The sequence below is a fragment of the Oncorhynchus clarkii genome, chromosome 19 (assembly GCF_045791955.1).
Source record: "Oncorhynchus clarkii lewisi isolate Uvic-CL-2024 chromosome 19, UVic_Ocla_1.0, whole genome shotgun sequence".
NCBI classification, from domain to species: Eukaryota; Metazoa; Chordata; class Actinopteri; order Salmoniformes; family Salmonidae; genus Oncorhynchus; species Oncorhynchus clarkii.
This window is the reverse complement of record NC_092165.1, coordinates 18,978,213-18,999,364: the sequence shown is the minus strand read 5'-3', so window position 1 is coordinate 18,999,364 and position 21,152 is coordinate 18,978,213. Positions and strand designations below refer to the sequence as shown.

The window sequence follows — 21,152 nt, the reverse complement described above, 5'->3', positions numbered from 1 at the left end:
GTAATTACAATTTACACTAGGACAGATGTATTAAAGAATAATGAAAGGAGAGGTTCTATAATTGAATGCCCTCAATAAACAATGGGATGATTACCATTTCCATTACAGTTTATCATTGATCTTTATTTAGAACACGATTGTTCCTTTTATAGGTGACAGACCACTGTCTGGATGGGAGAAAAAGACTTCAAGTACTGTTATGTAAACACTGAGGACAAGGTGGAGCGCGAGAGAGAGACGGAGAGAGAGAAGCGGAACGAGTGCAAGAGAGACAGCTAAAGAGATTGAGCTAGAGAGACAAACCTATTTTATTTGTATTCATTTAACCTTTATTTAACCAGGAAGGGATCATTGAGATTTGAAATCTCTTTTTTTTCAAGAGTGCCCTGGCCAAGATAGGCAGCACCAAGTCATTACACAATTACAGACAGACAACATGAAAAAAACTACAGGGTAATGTAGTAAAAAAAACTTAGAATTGACAAGAGTACAACAAAATTATAAAACAGCAAATTAAAAACATTGACAGGTCAGGGAATCAGCCTCAAAATCCTTCATCAATGATTTAAAAACACCAATTGGGACAAGTTCTTCCAGTTTAAAAGTATTTTGTAAGGCGTTCCATGCCAATGGTGCAGAGTACATAAAAGCCCTTTCACCAAAGTCCGTTCGGACATTTGGAACAGTTAGCAGGATAAAGTCCAGCGAACGAAGAGAGTACCCACCACATTTCTGAACAATAAAAATGCTCAAATAAAAAGGTAGTAAACCCAAAATGGCTTTGTAAATAAAAATATATCAGTGACTGAGCCTATGAGTGACTAGAGAAGGCCAGCCAACCCTGGTATACAAAGTGCAGTGGTGCGTAAGGGTTTTGCAGTTTAAAATAAATCTCAAAGCTCCATGGTAAAGGGTGTCAATTGATCTCAAACACTGAGTGGAAGCATTCATATATAAAATATCCCCCATAGTCTAGTAAAGGCATAAATGTAGCTGATACTAGCCTCCTTCTGGCTTCAAAAGAAAAAACATCCTTATTCCTAAAATAAAATCCCAACATCAGCTTACATTTTTTGGTAAATTGTTGAATATGCAATTTAAAAGAGAGGCCGTCATCAGTTAAAATTCCAAGATATTTACATGAGGTTACTGTCTCAATCTCATTTCCCTGACAGGTAGTAATAGGTGAAAGGTTCAGATGTCTATTTCTTGCTTTAGAAAACATCATTAGTTTAGTTTTGTCAGAATTGAGGATAAGCATCAATTGACACAAGGTATGTTGAACAGTATAAAAAGCAGTTTTCAAGTTCTGGAAAGCTTTTGAGAGAGACGATGCACAACAACAGTATCATAACAGTATCATCAGCATAACATAACAGTATCATCAGCATAAAAGTGAAGTTGTGCATTTTACACATTTTTGTCTAAATGATTTATATAAATAGTGAATAAGAGGGGACCAAGTACAGAGCCCTGGGGCACACCATTACAAACAGACATTTTAACAGACATGAGCCCATCAAATTGAGTGCACTGAGTTCTATCAGACAGATAGTTAGCAAACCATGCAACTGCATGCTCCGAAAGACCTACGCTCGACAATCTCTGCCTCAGTATAGCATGATCAACTGTATCAAAAGCCTTAGAAAGATCAATAAAAGTGAGACAAGATGCTGTTTTTTTGTTAAGGGCTTCAGTGATATCATTTAAAACCTTCATGGCTGCTGTAATTGTGCTGTGCTTCTTCCTGAAGCCCGATTGCTACATTGATAAAATAGAGTTAGTATATAATAACTATTTTAGCTGTTCACTCACAAGGGTTTCAAGTATTTTCACCAGGGATGACAGCTTTGAGATTTGCCTATAATTATTTAAAAGAGTTGAATGTCCCCCTTTTAAAAGTGGTAGGACAAATTCGGATTTCCAGATCTAATGGAAATTCATTATATTCTAGGGTTAGATTGAACAGATATGCAAGTGGTTCAGCCATGAAATCAGCTGCCAGTTTTAAAAAGCAGGGATCAAGAAGATCAGGACCTGCAGGAATTCTCTGATATAAGGATTTCAGGGCTTTATGTACCTCCTGCACTGAGAATGGCCAAAAGCTAAAAGTTTGACCAGCTCTCACTGGTTCATCCACACAGGGTTGTGCATAGACAGAGAACACTGAATCAAACATCCTACCAGATGATACAAAGTGCTCATTGAAACAATTTTTCAGTTTTGTCATATACAGCAACAGAGTCCTTCAATACACATGATGGTAATTCATTAGCATTACTGTTACCAGACATAGATCTAATAGCCTTCCAAAAAACTTTTTAGGGTTATTCAGGTTATCAGTGGTAACAGACATAAAACATTTGGACTTGGCCTTCCTGAGAAGAAAATAACAGTTGTTTCATAACTGTCTAAAAAGTAGCCAATCAGCATTAGAACATGATTTCCTTGTTTAAGCCCAGTAGATTACATTCATGAATAATACAAGACAGCTCAGAAGAAAACCATGGATTATCCTGCCCTTTAACTCTGAACCTACGGAATGGGGCACATTTGTTTAGTATTTGGAAAAAACAATCATGAAAGAATTTCCTGGGGAAAGCTCAATCTTTCTCCAGGCAAAATCAAATCATGAAAGAAAGCCTGCTCATTAAAACTATTAACATTTCTCTTACGAATAAAGCGTGGGTTTGTCTTAGGAACCTTGGTGTTTCTAACAGCAACAACAGCACAATGGTAACTTAAATCAAAAAACACCAATCGCAGAATATTTATGTGGAACATTTGTCAATATCAAATCAATCAGGGTAGATTTCTCTGGACATTTACGATTTGGGCGAGTGGGTGAGTTAATCAACTGGGTAAGATTCATAGATTTACAAAACATTTTAAAATCATCAAGACACCGGCTTTAACCAACACCAGTTGAGATCACCAATCAAAATCATTTCACTGTAAAGAAGTTTAGACATAAGGTGAATTAGAGAAGAAAATGCATCACCGAGAGCAGAGGGGGGTCTATAACAGCCAATCACAGTTATAGAGAGACCCTTTGAAACCTCAAGATTCAAAGCAAGAAATTCCAACTGTTTACAAATAGTTTCCGACTTTAACACAGTTACAAGGAATTTAGTCTTTAGATATATAGCCACACCCCCACCTTTCTTAACTCGATCAGTGTGATACACATTGTAACCATTTATACAAATAGCATTATCAAGAATAGACTTGCTGAGCCAGGTTTCCGAAAACACAATTACATCAGCATCCGTTGATATAGCCCAAATCCTAACCCCATCCATTTTTTGACAACAGGCTGCGTACATTTAAATGAAAAATAATAGGTTTAAAATCAAAGGGGGGTTGAAGACATTGCACATCAGGGCCAGGGTTAGGTTGCACGTTACCTGATGTCAACAAAAGAAGAATAACTAGGCACCTCTGTTTAATAGCCTTACACGGCGTCACTTTTTTAAGAGACCTACTGCAAGTCATTTAAAACCATTAGACTTTGTTAGTGACACAAGTTCGCACTGTTCACATCATGCCACAAATGCATCGGCACTTGGACGAGTGGACCGAGTGAAAAAGAGCGAGTTCCCGCAGACAATATGTCTAATGGACGGGAGAGCACATTGTCAGATGTACTCACCCATCGACAATGTTCGTTTTCTCCAGAGTTCAGTAAAGTCAGTGCATAAAGAAATACCACGAAAATTGACATTTTCTCTGCGAGATGTAAGAAATAGAGGACAAGGAAAGGTAAGGGGAGAGAGGGACTGTGTGTATGTGTGAGTCTGTGTGAGTTGATTGAGTGAGGGGGTCGATTGAGAGAACGGGTTGGGGATTGTTGAGCTGCCTCTGGCAGCCAGGAGGAGAGTGAAGAGGAGCAGCGTGGACGAGACACTCCGTGGAGGGAAAGCTGAGGATAGAACCCAGGCTAGCCAGAGATAAGGTTACTTTGGTAAACTTCAAGTAAAGAAGTGCAAATAGCGAGAGAAAAAAATGGTGTATCCGGGTTGTGGGAGACACGCAATCTTTACACCAGCAAAACAAAATAGTTTGCACTACACAACAAGGATATTGTGGATTAGGTTATTAGTAGGTTCAAATCTACTAGTCACAGACAAACGACTTCACATTCTGCCATCTTGGATCGTGAAGGCATGTACAGTGCCTTGCGAAAGTATTCGGCCCCCTTGAACTTTGCGACCTTTTGCCACATTTCAGGCTTCAAACATAAAGATATAAAACTGTATTTTTTTGTGAAGAATCAACAACAAGTGGGACACAATCATGAAGTGGAACGACATTTATTGGATATTTCAAACTTTTTTAACAAATCAAAAACTGAAAAATTGGGCGTGCAAAATTATTCAGCCCCCTTAAGTTAATACTTTGTAGCGCCACCTTTTGCTGCGATTACAGCTGTAAGTCGCTTGGGGTATGTCTCTATCAGTTTTGCACATCGAGAGACTGACATTTTTTCCCATTCCTCCTTGCAAAACAGCTCGAGCTGAGGTTGGATGGAGAGCATTTGTGAACAGCAGTTTTCAGTTCTTTCCACAGATTCTCGATTGGATTCAGGTCTGGACTTTGACTTGGCCATTCTAACACCTGGATATGTTTATTTTTGAACCATTCCATTGTAGATTTTGCTTTATGTTTTGGATCATTGTCTTGTTGGAAGACAAATCTCCGTCCCAGTCTCAGGTCTTTTGCAGACTCCATCAGGTTTTCTTCCAGAATGGTCCTGTATTTGGCTCCATCCATCTTCCCATCAATTTTAACCATCTTCCCTGTCCCTGCTGAAGAAAAGCAGGCCCAAACCATGATGCTGCCACCACCATGTTTGACAGTGGGGATGGTGTGTTCAGCTGTGTTGCTTTTACGCCAAACATAACGTTTTGTATTGTTGCCAAAAAGTTCAATTTTGGTTTCATCTGACCAGAGCACCTTCTTCCACATGTTTGGTGTGTCTCACAGGTGGCTTGTGGCAAACTTTAAACAACACTTTTTATGGATATCTTTAAGAAATGGCTTTCTTCTTGCCACTCTTCCATAAAGGCCAGATTTGTGCAATATACGACTGATTGTTGTCCTATGGACAGAGTCTCCCACCTCAGCTGTAGATCTCTGCAGTTCATCCAGAGTGATCATGGGCCTCTTGGCTGCATCTCTGATCAGTCTTCTCCTTGTATGAGCTGAAAGTTTAGAGGGACGGCCAGGTCTTGGTAGATTTGCAGTGGTCTGATACTCCTTCCATTTCAATATTATCGCTTGCACAGTGCTCCTTGGGATGCTTAAAGCTTGGGAAATATTTTTGTATCCAAATCCGGCTTTAAACTTCTTCACAGCAGTATCTCGGACCTGCCCGGTGTGTTCCTTGTTCTTCATGATGCTCTCTGCGCTTTTAACGGACCTCTGAGACTATCACAGTGCAGGTGCATTTATACGGAGACTTGATTACACACAGGTGGATTGTATTTATCATCATTAGTCATTTAGGTCAACATTGGATCATTCAGAGATCCTCACTGAACTTCTGGAGAGAGTTTGCTGCACTGAAAGTAAAGGGGCTGAATAATTTTGCACGCCCAATGTTTCAGTTTTTGATTTGTTAAAAAAGTTTGAAATATCCAATAAATGTCGTTCCACTTCATGATTGTGTCCCACTTGTTGTTGATTCTTCACAAAAAAATACAGAAAATACAGAAAATACAAAAATACAAAATCTTTATGTTTGAAGCCTGAAATGTGGCAAAAGGTCGCAAAGTTCAAGGGGGCCGAATACTTTCGCAAGGCACTGTATATCCTTACTGAGAAAGAGATGTAGAGAGAAAGCGAAAGGAAGATGAGGGAGAGCGATGCAGAGAGAGATGCAGGGATGAACTTGTACAGTAGAGGTATGAATAACAGTAAAAGGAGAGAGTAGAACGATACACTGTCAAACATGAATATGTATTCGGAGATCTGACATAGTAGCTCAATATTTTGACATGAAAGACTATTGAGATATTGGGAGTAGCTTACATCAGCTCAGGTACTTGAAGAAGAGCATTGTAAACAGTGGGAGAGTGAGGGAGAGAGAGGGTCAGCAAAAAAAAACAGGAAGTGAGATATACTCGATAAAGTGAGTGATACTATCGCTCTGTCTCCCACCCTTCCTTTCCTCCCCTCTCATTCATTTTGCCCTCTCTATTTCTCTCTCTTCATCTCATGTCCATCCCCACCCCCCACAACACACACACACACACACACACACACACACACACACACACACACACACACACACACACACACACACACACACACACACACACACACACACACACACTAACTACCCACACACACACGCCTACCCACAGTCCCATCCGGCGGTCCACATGAGCGTATCGAAACCTCCTCCGCCCCACTCCCACTTCGCCCCCCCACCCAACTCTTCCACCACCTCCCATCTCTCCATCCCTCCCTCCTCCTCCACCCCATCCTCCCCCGCACCGTCTCGTGCTACCTCCTCTGCTCCCAGATCTCTCCCTCCGCCCTCTCCCGTCAAGATCTCCATGCAGGAGCACTTTGCCATCAACGTGTGCCCGGGGCCCATAATGCCTATCCCGCAGATCTCCGACTTCTTCCCGCGCTTCCACGACTTTCCCATGACCCCTCCCCCGCCCCGGGAGAAGAAGATCCTGAAGGAACCAGATTTCGGATTGTGCAATGGAGGGGAGACGGACGGAGAGAATAAGGAGAAGGAGAGGAAACCCATCGAAGAGGACCGGGGGGAAAGGCAAGAAGGGGTGGATTCAGACGACGATGATGAAAGTGAGTGGGGGGGAGGGGGGTGGGGGTTTGGTGGGGTTCAGGGGTTAGGGAAAGGAAGGCCTTGGGTCAAGTATGGTGTGTGTGTGTGTGTGTGTGTGTGTGTGTGTGTGTGTGTGTGTGTGTGTGTGTGTGTGTGTGTGTGTGTGTGTGTGTGTGTGTGTGTGCGCGTGTGTGTGAATCTATTTCGAATCATTCTAGTGCCAACGCAAACATTCTCAATAAGATGCCATATCCTCAATTCATCTCAATGTTTATAATAATTAAGAACATCGCTTGGTAACACGTCATTAGACAGGGTTTTAAAGAAAGAGAAGTGGGCCAAATTTTCCTTCTCTCATCTCCAACAACATCCAATTAATATCGCATAGATCCCATGTTTTGTTCCAAGTATATTTCAAAGGAATGAGCAATACACAAGCACAAATGAAGTGTTTCATGGATATATGAGGATGCAGAACAGAAAGGATTAGAAATTGAGAAATCTCATTTGACAATATTATTTTTTTCCAAAACGTTCCACACAACACATCACAACCATTGCACATTTCCTCCTGGGTGTATTTTAGCCACAACGGTTGTGCAAACGTTAGTTTTGCGCATACACTCATTAAACATATACAGTGCCTTCAGAAAGTAGTCATACCCCTTGATTTGTTCCACATTTTGTTGTGTAACAGAAGAAAGGATTCAAAATGGATTAACTAAAAAACTAATCTCACCCATATTCACACCATACCACATAATGACAAAGTAAAAATGTTACATTTTTGCAAATTTATTGAAAATGAAATATCAAATGTACATAAGTATTCACACCCCTGAGTCAATACATTGTAGAAGCATCTTCGGCAGCTATTACAGCTATGTCTTTCTGGGTAAGTCTCTAAGAGCTTTGCACGCAATATTTGTACATTGTTCTTTGAAGTCTTGAAGCTCTGTTAAGTTGGTTGTTGAAAATTGCTAGACAGCCATTTTCAAGTCTTGCCATAGACTTTCAAGGCGAATGAAGTCAAACTGTCACTCGGCCACTCAGGAACATTCAATGTCGTCTTGGTAAGCAACCCCAGGGTATATTTGGCCTTGTGTTTTAGGTTATTGTTCTGCTTAAAGGTTAATTAATCTCCCAGTGTTTGGTGGAAAGCAGAATAGTCAAGGTTTTCCTCTAGGATTTTGCCTGTGCTTAGCTCCATTACATTTTTTTTTTATACTGAAAAACTCCCTATTCTTTAACAATTACAATAATACCCATAACATGATTCAGCTACCACTATGCTTGAAAATATAGAGTGGTACTCTATCTTTGTAGTGACTGGGTGCATTGATACACCATTCAAAGTGTAATTAATAACTTATTATGTGACTTTTGAAGCACATTTTTACTCCTGAACTTATTTAGGCTTGACATAACAAAGGGGTTGAATACTTTTTGACTCAAGACATTTCAGCTTTTCATTTTTCCTTAGTTTGTCAAAATTTCCAAAATACATAATTCCACTTTGATATTATGGGATATTGTGTGTAGGCCAGTGACACAAATGTCAAATTAAGGCTATAACACAACAAAATGCGGAAAAAGTCAAGGGGTGTGAAAACGTTCTGAAGGCACTGTGTGTTTTATTACAACGATTTTGACAATTGTGTACATCGATTGGTCAAAGTATGTGAGGCTCTAGTCAGTGTGGCTTGTGTTTCGTTTGCTTGTCTTTCTGAATGCCCTTATGGTTTGAACTGTGGGTGTTAAAATGTCAGGCGAGTTAATTAACAATGTTCCAGTTGTGAAGTCATGTATTCATGCATGTCTGTTTTCTCTGTTTGTCTCTGAGTGTGTTTGTGTTGTGTTTGACTTTGTCTCTATGTGTGTGTATGGCTATGTTTATCACAGTGTGCACAGGTGTCAAATTGTATGTGTTCGTGCATGTCTACGCACATGAACTCGATGGGGTCCGTGCGGTGATTTATGTAAATGAATGTGTATCCTAGTTAATCATCGGAAAACAAACACGGGCCTCAATATTCTTGCGGTTTAATCCCGACTCTCGAAGTCGCCATTTGTTTGTGTCAAAACCACTTTCTGGGTACATTTCTCAGTGTTAGCTGGCACTGCATGTGTTTAAGCGGAGTGATTGTGAGTCGAACATCTTCTCCACCGTCATTGTCTCGTGTTCGTTGTCGCTCGCTCCGAGTTTCTCCGACAGAGGGGCTCACACACACACACACACACTGACAGACACACACACACACACACCGTGTGATTTATTTTTGCTGTGTCGGAATGATGTTATTCGGTCCTCAAGCCTCTTTTTTTCTTTCCACTCACAGCGAGTAATACAAACAAGGTGTGTTTTTTTAAGAGAGTGTCAGGAAAATAAGCATAGGCGTATCCAGATTCCAGAATTGTGCAGGAGGCTGGAGTTACAGGTTTCTGTGTTTGGGGAGGTGGGGGGGTGGAAGGTGTGTGTATGTTGGTGTTTATGTTTATGTGCATGTATCTGTATGGCCATCTGTGCATGCATATGTGTTTATGTGCATGCTTCTGTATGGCCATCTGTGCATGCATATGTGTTTATGTGCCTGCATCTGTATGGCCATCTGTGCATGCATATGTGTTTATGTGCATGCTTCTGTATGGCCATCTGTGCATGCATATGTGTTTATGTGCATGCTTCTGTATGGCCATCTGTGCATGCATATGTGTTTATGTGCATTCAGTTAATTTATACACACTTTTCTTTAGGCTGTATTCACAGCCAGGGCCAAACCAACGGCCAATAATGGATTGTCTGTATCGATTGTTTTGTTTTACAGCTTATCTGGGCACCCTGGAGTTCACCCTGCTCTTCGATCACGAGAACAACTGTCTACACTGTACAATCCACAAGGCCAAGGTAAGAAACTCAACTGTTCTAATCTCCGTCAGGGGCTAGGCTTGAAAACAAGACTCCACTTACACCCCAAGCCTAAGCTAAGCCAAGTCCCCTCCACACAACGCGTCAAGACTCAAAGGGAAATGAGCTTCAGCGCTATCCAATCCACTGCAAGCCTCGGGTTAGCGTTGCAGCTTCAAACGTTACTCTAGATGTCTTTTCCCGCGGAGACAGGCTTAGCTCTGACCCAGCACATCAAGCCATGAAGCCGTGAAGACAATGGTGCTTGCCTAGGAAACCCGTGAACTCTATTCGGTGAGAGAGAACCGAGATTTATCTCTTAACAATGAGGCAGAGTTGAGTATTGATGTGATCCGGGCTAGAAAGATACATTTTGCATTCAGCCCACACCAGGCAAACATTAAATATATACTCCTTATGGGTATTATGGTAGACCCATTCAATAATATAACCTGACTAAAAGTATGTCCCAAATGTTACCCCATTCGCTATAAAGTGCGATACTTTTGACAAGCACTATATGAGTCCCTGTCAAAAGTTGTGCACTACATAGCGAATACGGTGCGATTTGGGATCCGGCCGTAATTCTGTGCTTTCCTACTGTAATTTCAGGGAGTTGCTATCATTTGTCCTTTTTTGGAAGGCGATTGACTATGCTTATACCCAGATAAGCACCCCAACCCAATGGAAAGCATTGGTAGTGCAGGCACACCTACATACAAACAGACTAGCTCGAGAAATGATGGACGTAGATTGAAAACGAGTTGAGTAGAATGACATGAGACAAAATAGACAAAACAAGAGGAGAGTTGAACACCAAAGGACGTAATGCTCTTTTGTCATGCCCTGACCTTGTCTGGCGTACAGCCTGTGGTGTATGACTGTGTGCCATGTGTATGATAGCTAAGCCTTGACCAAGTGTGTTCTGTCTGTGCCTGTGTGTGTGTGACTCTCACTGTGTGTATCTGCATATGTGTGCGTGCGCGTGTGCATCTGTAACCATCCCTGTGTGTGTCTCTCCACAGGGACTAAAGGCCATGGACTCCAACGGACTGGCTGATCCATACGTCAAGCTCCACCTCCTGCCTGGAGCAAGCAAGGTCACCACAACCTCCCTCTCCCTCATCATCTTCCACATTAGTGGTACCCAGTCTATTAGTCGTGTGCGTGCGTGTGTGTGTGTGTTCCTTTCCACTGAAACAGCTTGCCTCACAGCGAAGCGCTAAATGATCTCTTACCCAAACCACCATGACGTATCGAATGGACGGGAGAGTGCTTACTGTAATCCAAAACGAATTTGAAGTACTGCAGCTTTCGATAGCATGGCACTTAAGATTCCTAGAAATGATTGTCGTACTTTCATGGACATGGTCCATTTTGAGATGATTCCAGTTGTGTATATTGTGGATAATATGTTGAATTCGGAGTGCTTCTCTGCTGTTTACGGGACAGACAATACCACCTGTGAGGTTGGTCAAAGCACTGGGCTTAATCAGTGTTTTCCATAAGGAGCGGTGGTCGGCTCAACAGATGATAACAGACTCATTATCTGTGTTCGAATACTTATACTAATCGCACTAACCGTACTATTTGTGATGTAAATTGAGTATATAGAATGCTTATTGGTCATAGCAGCAGGGTAGCCTAGTGGTTAGAGCATTGGACTAGTAACCGGAAGGTTGCAAGTTCAAATCCCCGAGCTGACAAGGTATAAATCTGTTGTTCTGCCCCTGAACAGGCAGTGGTAGTGCTGGCACACCTACATACAATAAGAATTTGTTCTTAACTGACTTGCCTAGTTAAATAAAATAGTCTGGATATAGTTAGTTTGCCATAAGCTCCCGGATGTCGTACTACATTCGCCAAAATATCAAGTATACAAACAGTGGACACTATATCCGTACTTTTAGGGCCCATAATGACATTCTTCAGAAAATGGGTGTGGCTTCACATCGTTTGCAGATTTGAAGAAAACGCTGGAAAATATGCTGCCGAAGTCCAACGAGAGTGGATACAAATTCATCGCTAGGGCGAGTGAAATGGTTAGAGTGAGGTGTTTTCTCATTTGTGTCTGGAAATAGCTAGCAAGCTAGCCAACGTTAGCTTGAGTAGTTGACTGCCATTGACAGGTTAGAACGCTCAAATCAACCCTACTCCTCGGCCCGAGTGTCCAGTGTGAGCTCAGAGTGCGAAACTCTCTGGATTTACAAACAGACAATCTGACAACGCTCTGAATTTATGAACGCCCAGAGCACACTCTGAGTGCTCTATGGCACTCCAGATTGAATTTTAAGAACACACCCGAAGTCGTAAAATGTCTAGCTAGTAATTTGTTATACTAACAAGCTAGCAAGAGGTTGCATAGCAACAGCATCAGCTTCCGGTAGACAGGCGAAGAGCTAGTACACTCAATTGAAAGGATACCGCTCGTTTACAGTATACTAAAATGAACTAATAGTATATAGCATGTAGTATATACTCATTAAGTATGTAGTATACAGTATGCTAGTATGGGTATTCGAACACAGCTATTGTCAGCTGGCTACTTTTTTCAACGAACTAGGCTTCTTTTCATTTAAAAGTTTCAATAAGCTCGACAGAAACGTTGGTATAGTCTTCTCTCGCCTGAATTAATGATATGCATCGTCTAGTGATCTATTGATAGGACAGGCGCGTGTCAGTCACAAAGCGAGTGATGACTGGGAAACTGCTGGTTTGTCAGTCTGCTCTTTTTACTGCCTCGTGGTATCTGTGCTCTTCTTGTGCACTGTGGTTGGCTGCAGTCAAAGTTTGGGAGAAGACAAACCAAGACGCAGGTAAAATTGCTAAATTCCAAAACCAGTTTAAAACAGCAATTAGAGTAAAGAGTAAAAAAGTAAACGCTGCAAATGTCCCAGCAGCGTCCTTAGCCAGCAGCCATTTTCCGGCAAACAGGAAAAGGAGTGGGGAAGTACAGATAGACATTTAGGATCCTGTTCCTGTTGTGTCCAGTTGCGGAGGGAGGTGTTTAATCTCAGGGTCCTTAGTTTAGTGTTGAGCTTGGAGGGCACTATGGTGTTGAACGCTGAGCTGTAGTCAATGAACAGCATTCTTACATAGTTGTTCCTTTTGTCCAGGTGGGAAAGGGCAGTGTGGAGTGCAATAGAGATTGCGTTATCTGTGGATCTGTTGGGACGGTATGCAAATTGGAGTGGGTCCAGGTTGTCTGGGATGATGGTGTTGATATGAGCCATGACCAGCCTTTCAAAGCATTTCTGTCACGCCTGCTCCCGCTCCTCCTCCCTGGCGCTCAAAGACGCCAGGCTGCCCATCATTACGCACACCTGCCACCATCATTACGCACATCAGCGCTTGCTGGACTCACCTGGACTCCATTACCTCGTTGATTGCCCCTCATATATCTGTCTGTCCCTCGGTTAGATCCCTGTGTCAGCATTATTGTCGTAATGTCGTTTTGTTCCCCCTGTCCAAACGTTGTTCTTGTTTTGTTATATGTCTGTTGTTTCATTAAATGTTCACTCCCTGTACTTGCTTCTCGTCTCCAGCGTCTGTCCTTACAATTTCATGGCTACAGATTTGAGGGTTATTGGGCAGTAGTCATTTACACAGGTTACTTTAGCGTTCTTTGGCAAAGGGACTATGGTGGTCAGCTTGAAACATGTAGGTTTTACAGACTGGGTCAGGGAGAGGTTGAAAATATCAGTAAAGACTGATACAGCTCATATTTGCCCCATACAGCTCATTCAGTGCTGTCATAGTGCCAGCATCGGTTTGTGTTGGTAAATAGACAGCTACTCTCTTGGCGAATAGTATGGTCTACAGCTTATCATGAGGTACTTTAACTCGGGTGACCAGAACCTCGAGACTTCCTTAATATTAGAGTGTGCGCAGCCGCTGTTGTTAACAAAAATACACACCACTTCCCCCCCAACCTTACCTGACACTGCCTTGCGGACTTGACGATGCATACGAAACCAGCTAGGTGTATATTATCCCTGTCCTGGTCCAGTTCTTCCGGGTCCCGTTGATAGGATCATCTCGAACAGAGCTCTTCCAGTTTGTTTGTTGTATGTTCACTAATAGAACTGGGGGTAGAGGCAGATTATTTATTTGCCGAAGTGGTTTTGTCAGGGTTCCCGCACGTTGGCCTCTCTTACGTCGCCTTTTCCTATTCTGAGTCTCTGGGATTAGGGCCTGGTCCGGGGGTCGGCAGTATGTCCTGCGCCGCTGACTCGTTGCGGTAGAAAGCTTCATCCAAATAGAGGTTAGTGATGGTTGTTTTCTGTCATAGGGAAGGATGACGGAAACATTATGGAGGTAAACGGAACGGAAGTGCATCGGTGAGAGAGCCGTTCATTTGGCTACCTAATTTGCATACGGGCAGGCTATTACTGCTTTCTGGCGAATATCTGTAGAGATATTATATTCAATCGTCACTGCAGGAACAATAGGTGGCGGAGAGAGAGACTCATTCTCTTCCAAAATATGATAAAAGAAAAGAGATTGAAGGTTAACAAAGCTAATGTCATGATACTTATTGCTATAGGCCTACTGATTTGATTAAAGTGTCCCGTGGCGATTTTAGCATGCAAATCCAAAGTGGGAAAAACTCAACCAATTTTTTAAGATGCATGCCAGAAAAGCCACTACACAGCACAACACTAAACAATACATTTAATGCATTATAGCAGTGACAAACGGTGCAGACAAACTGTTAGGGCCTACAGAAAGCTGTCCCGTCAGCTGTACTTTCCTTTCAGCACCATGGAGTGAATCCTTACCACCGCTATACCTGGCTATCAACGGGGCCTCATCTGGCAGCGAAACCGTTCAGTCAGCCTAATTTACTGCTTTTTTAAAAACCATAGCTGATATGGCTGACTTGCTTAAATAAACATGGCTACTACTGACTCCTTGTGGATTTGTGTAACTCCATAAAGAAAAAAGCATTCTCCTTCAAGAATAACGAATACCGACTTTTGGACCATACCGAAACATTATTATATTTATGTTCAGAAAATTCGTAATGTTTATTATCACACTTAGCTCTATGTATGAGCAAGTGCTTATTCGTTCAGCACTTTCAAACTGTAAGATAAATTCAGATAGATGTTAGTTCAGATAAATTCCAGCAAGAAGTTGAGGCCTTAACTTTACTCTTCTTTGTCACCACAAACACAGAGAGAGAGAGAGAGAGAGAAAGAGAGAGAAAACGACGGTATCTCGGCTGTTAGCATACCATTTGAAGTATTTTATTGTGTGGTCTTAAAAGTAAGGAAAATACAATCACGGGGCTCCACTTTTATAGACAATATGCTGACGCAAAGACAGAGCATTGCACAAACAAAACAACCCTCGCAATATGAACTGGAATCACGTGAACTTTTTGTTGAACAAAAGTATTTGAATGTGAAGAGACTGTTACTGGCAAACATGGTTACAGGCCATCGTATACTATGATGGTCTGGTATATAGAGAACCACGTAAGCGAATTATAATAGGCTACACTAAGTAAGCGAAACAATGAAATGCATCGTTCTAACATAGCCCAAGATGATGAATAATATACTAATCCGATGGACCTGTACATGTATAAGCAATATAACAATGGAGACTGTGACATAAGGGAATGATGAGCAGATAATAGTCAAGCTGTAATTTCGATTAAGACATGAGTGAGCTGAAATGTACAGCGACAGAATTCAGAACATGGGCCATTCTTACAGTATTCTCCCTGTACACCAAGTCAGAACCGTAGGATAAATAATGGGGGAACATAAGCAGACAATGAAAGCTCTTACAATATCCGATGATGACATTTCTCTATAACAGGCTATAGGCTACATGTGCACCACCAAGTCAGAAGAGTAGGCTAAGTTCTGAGGTGGAGAGGGACAACATTTTAGGGTGAGACACATGGGCCACTAACAGCTTACTACACATACACTTACTTTTTTAGCTACAGTTATTCATACAGTATGTTCCTGGCATACTACGTCACTTATACAGCAGCATTTTTAAAACCATTTTCCTGCAATTCTATATTGTTGTTTCTCAACATGTTTACTTGACAGAACACATTTTTTCTTAGGTTTTTGCTAAACAAACTAAATTGAAAGAGTAGACCAGATGTACAGTTGAAGTCGGAAGTTTACATACACCTTAAGCCAAATACATTTAAACTCAGTTTTTCACAATTCCTGACATTTAATCCAAGTAAAAATGTCCTGTCTTAGGTCAGTTAGGATCACCACTTTATTTTAAGAATGTGACATTTCAGAATAAAAATAATGACATTCCCAGTGGTTCAGAAGTTTACACACACTCAATTAGTATTTGGTAGCATTGCCTTTAAATGGTTTAACTTGGGTCAAACGTTTTGGGTAGGCATCCACAAGCTTCCCACAATAAGTTGGGGGAATTTTGGCCCATTCCTCCTGACAGAGCTGGTGTAACTGAGTCAGGTTTGTAGGCCTACTTTTTCGCACACGCTTTTTCAGTTCTGCCCCCAAATTTTCTATACGATTGAGGTCAGGGCTTTGTGATGGCCACTCCAATACCTTGACTTTGTTGTCCTTAAGCCATTTTGCCACAACTTTGGAAGTATGCTTGGTCATTGTCCATTTTGAAACCCATTTGCAACCAAGCTTTAACTTCCTGACTGATGTCTTGAGATGTTGCTTCAATATATATACATCATTTTCCCTCCTCATGAAGCCATCTATTTTGTGAAGTGCACCAGTTCCTCCTGCAGCAAAGCACCCCCACAACATGATGCTGCCACTCCCGTCTTTCACTGTTGGGATGGTGTTTTTTGGTTGCAAGCCTCCCCCTTTTTCTTCCAAACATAACGATGGTCATTATGGCCAAACAGTTCTATTCTTGTTTCATCAGACCAGAGGACATTTCTCCAAAAAGTACGATCTTCGTCCCCATGTGCAGTTGCAAACCGTAGTCTTACTTTTTTATGGCGGTTTTGGAGCAGTGGCTTCTTCCTTGCTGAGCTATGTCAATATAGGACTTGTTTAGCTGTGGATATAGATGCTTTTGTACCTGTTTCGTCCAGCATCTTCACAAGATCCTTTGCTGTTGTTCTGGGGGTGATTTTGCACTTTTCGCACCAAACTACATTAATCTCGAGAAGACAGAACGCTTCTCCTTCCTGAGTGGTATGATGGCTGCGTGGTTCCATTGTGTTTATACTTGCGTACTATTGTTTGTACCGATGAACGTGGTACCTTCAGCCATTTGGAAATTGCTCCCAAGGATGATGCAGACTTGTGGAGATCTACAATTTTTTTTCTGAGGTCTTAGCTAATTTCTTTTGATTTTCCCATGATGTCAAGATGCAAGGTAGGCCTTGAAATACATCCACAGGTACACCTCAAATTGACTCAAATTATATCAATTTGCCTATCAGAAGCTTTTAACGCCATGACATCATTTTCTGGAATTTTCCAAGCTGTTTAAAGGCAAAATCAACTTAATGTATGTGAACTTCTTACCCACTGGAATTGTGATACCGTGAATTATAAGTGAAATAATCTGTGTCATGCACAAATTATTTGTGTCATGCACAAAGTAGATGTCCTAACCGACTTGCCAAAACTATAGTTTGTTATCATGAAATTTGTGGAGTCATTGAAAAATGACTCCAACCTAAGTGTATGTAAACTTCCGTCTTCAACTGTCGTTTTTGAGATGTAGTTTTTGCCACAATAAATGACATTGAAAGAGTAAACTAAACTAGTTTTTCTGACCAAATGACTAATCTACCACCTCCCTCAAAGTCCCACGCACAGTGATTGACAGGTCTGAAACCCTACCAACTCTGTGACTCACAAACATCCTGCCCCCTCTCCTGACAGTTCCACCCACAGTGATTGATTGACAGGCCAAACTGTTAAAGGTCAATACAAATTGACACATTGGTTTCCTTACCCTAAGTGTCCACAGCAGCTGAGCCAGTAAAATACATATTTGAAGAACAAACATAATTGTGGCAATTTATATCTTCCAGTAAAACTGTAAATGGTTTTCATCTCAAGAGAAGACAGGTTTAAACCTGCTAATTTAAAAAAAAAAATCTAGTTAGATCTGTCATTCTCATTGAACGCAAGTCTAAGAAGCAGTACGTATGTTCTATGTGCGCTATTTCTGTTTCCTGTTCTTAAGTTTCCTTTTTGTGTCTCTTTACAACAGACTGAATTCAAATTACTTTCAGTCATTTTAAATGTAAATTAATGTCTTTCTATTCAATACCACAACTTATTTTACAAACCTGGGAGTTAAAGTTGTTAAAGTTTGGGGCGGCAGGTAGCCTAGTGGTTAGAGTGTTGAGAGTGCAAGATCAAATCCCTGAGCTGACAAGGTACAATTATGTTGTTCTGCCCCTGAACAAGGCAGTTCACCCACTGTTCCTAGGCCATCATTGAACAGAAGAATGTGTTCTTAATTAACTGACTTGCCTAGTTAAATAAAGGTAAAAAAAACCCTATTCAATAATTTAGCTGTGTATTTCGGTTGGAATCAAGGCATTAAAATGTACCGGAGGCCACCAAAATAGAGCTTGTTCTGCAAATTTGATTTACCCTAGCCCGGGAACTCTACTTTTTCTATTTGACTGGCTAGTCCAAATATCAAAACTGGGCTTTGGCTTTAGGGCTAAATGTTACTAGCTAGCTAATGTAGCATGTTAACATGCTACGTTGACTGAAAAGGAGTTGTTTTGGCACTTCGCTGGTTAATGTGACATTTCTCTGTGCTCCACAGCATTGTTTTGGTCCCATTTTACCGGCTTTGTTGAGATTTTTGGAGTTGTTGTTCTTGGGAATGGTTGGGAGGTTTGGCAGCTGACACAATCTTCTCAGGTTGATTGTTGCTGGTGGCAATCTTGGGTTTGGGTCAACATCAAAGTAAGTTGTGATAGCCGCATGGAGACAGAGCCAGACAGGTATTATAAACACTATGTCTGTGGTCGAACCCCAAAAATATAGGTCTGCTTCTGTTAATTCCCCCCCTCCTCATTTTGTTCCACACCATATTTCTCCATCCTGCCCTCCGTCTCTGTCACTATCTCTCTATCTCTATGTGACCCTCTATGACCTTGAAATAGCAACACAGTGCCAAGAGAAGGGCGGGAGGTAAAGGGGTGAGAGAAGGAGGGATGAGGGGGGGCAGCAGCAGGTGGTTGTCATGGAAACTGCGCCGATTGTTACACTGCTCACGTCAACAGGCGAGTGTAGATGGGGGGGGGGGGGGGGGAATATACGTCAGCACATACGTAAGTACCCACAAACCCCCGTTTGGTAAATATCAACCACATGAGTCTACGGCGCCGAGGAGTGGGGAGCACGTGAGCGTGAAACAGAGGATGACAGGCAGGGAGGGACTCACACGCATACACACCTCCTTGCACACACAGGGGCACGAGCACACACACACACTCTCCCTCTCCCCCTTTCTCTCCCCCTTTTTTCTTACTTACACTCACACACACATACACACACATACACACACACACACACACAGGGAGAGACTCCCACATAGATACACACTCCTTCACACACCAGCTTCCACACATACAGGGGCACAAGCTGATTCCTCCTACTAAAGGACTGCCGGACTCACATGAACAGAAACACCTGACTAAACACACCTCCACAGAAACACACACTTGCTCTCTCTCTCTGATGCACAAAAACATAACAAAAAAATAACACACACCATTTCACACTCTCTCCTACCTCACACATCACACAGAGAGAGAGAAAGAGAGAGAGAGAGAGAGAGAGAGGGAGAAAGAAAGAAAGACACAGAGATAGAGAGAGAGAGAGAGAGAGAGAGAGAGAGAGAGAGAGAGAGAGAGAGAGAGAGAGAGAGAGAGAGAGAGAGAGAGAGGAGGACAGAGACAGAAACCGAGAGAGAAAGTGCGAGAGAGGTGAAAAGATTGAGAGAGAGAGCGAGAGCAGTGAGAGTGGTTCTAGGTATCTTCCCGGCTCAACGTTCTCGTCTGCTCCCTGTCCCAATTGTGGCGCATGGAGAATGAGATTTCTGAGTCACAGTCTTAGCCAGTTGTGTGTGTAAGCTCGGGGAACAGGGGAGAGAGGGAAAGGAAGAGAGGGAGAGGGTCCATATAGACGGATGCGGGGAGAGGGAGAGGCTAAGAATGAAATATTTAGGGGAATATGTAACAACATTGATGACAGGGGGAAGGGGGCAGGGGAGAGAAAGAGAGATGGAGCCAGGCAGGCAATTTTTTTTCATGACACCATATGCTGTTTTGGCCGGGATGTACCTGGGGGTATCGATGGAAAAGCGGAGATGAGAAAGAGGGTGAAAAAGAGTGAAGGATGAGAGAGAGGGAGAGAGATGAAACGAAGTAGGGAGGAATGGAGGAAGAGAGAGACGGGGAGAGATTTGAGGAAGAAAGTGAGAGATAGAGAAAGGTTTAGAGAGAGAGAAGGATGGAGAGTGAGAGGCAATTAGCTCCGGAGCACCAGAATGCCCCGGGGAGTCGGGATTTAGGCTCGCGCTTGAGCGACTTGGGAGTATACAGTCCTTCGCTCTCTTGGTGTGTTTGTGCACGTATGTGTGCGTGCGTGTGCATGTGTGTCCGTGTGTGTGTTTGTGTGTGTGTGTGTGTGTGTGTGTGTGTGTGTGTGTGTGTGTGTGTGTGTGTGTGTGTGTGCGCACTGGGGGGATTCAAGACCAAGTAAGTGAGGAAGTGTGCCTGGTCTCGGCATCAAAACAAGACACAGCCGTTGTGTAACCAAGAAAATAAATGAAATATGTAAAACAGCAGCACGTCCTGGAGGCAACATATAATGGAAAATAGTAGCTAGAAACGGCCAATGTGATAACCCTGCCTTCTCAATCATTCACGAAGGGGAAGTTAGCGTAGCATTATCGGACGCTAACGCTGGGCCTTTCTTCATTGAGAGGCGTTGATTTTTCATGCTAATTGTGTTAGCGCGGGCTAATTGACAGGTGTGGTGTGTTAGCGTTAGCGCAGTGCTTGTTTGCAGGTCTGGCCGGTAGTGGTGCTAGCGTCAGGCTAGGGGAGACAGACAGACAGGTGACGCGGGGAAGCCTCATGTCCTCCTGTTCTCCTCTATAAAGTAGGTGAGCAGATGTCTACCATTTCCTGGGGGAAGGAGATAAATTACGTTTCCTCTCTCTCTCTCTCTCTCTCTCTCTCTCTCTCTCTCTCTCTCTCTGTCCTTTGCTGTATCATCTCACTCTATCTATCACTTCCTCTCATCATCCTACCCTCTCTGTGTGTCTCTCTCTTCCTAATTATTTCCCTCATATCTCTCTATCATCTCAACTCCCTCTCCCCAATTGCCCTCTCCCGCTCCAACTTATTGCCTCACCTCTCTCTCTCTCTCTCTCTCTCTCTCTTTCTCTCTCTCTCTCATATCTCTTCCCACCTGTCACTTTCTC

General features: G+C 42.4%; 1 protein-coding gene across 1 annotated transcript in view; it reads left to right on the top strand.

Moving 5' to 3' along the window:
• LOC139374900 (double C2-like domain-containing protein beta) overlaps window positions 1–21,152 on the top strand; it is a 51,715-nt gene that overhangs the window by 1,651 nt on the left and 28,912 nt on the right. The window contains exons 2-4 of the mRNA XM_071116118.1: window positions 6,369–6,822; window positions 9,628–9,707; window positions 10,733–10,807. Coding sequence (XP_070972219.1) covers window positions 6,387–6,822; window positions 9,628–9,707; window positions 10,733–10,807 — 591 coding nt within the window. The 5' untranslated portion in view covers window positions 6,369–6,386. The remainder of the gene's footprint in view (window positions 1–6,368; window positions 6,823–9,627; window positions 9,708–10,732; window positions 10,808–21,152) is intronic.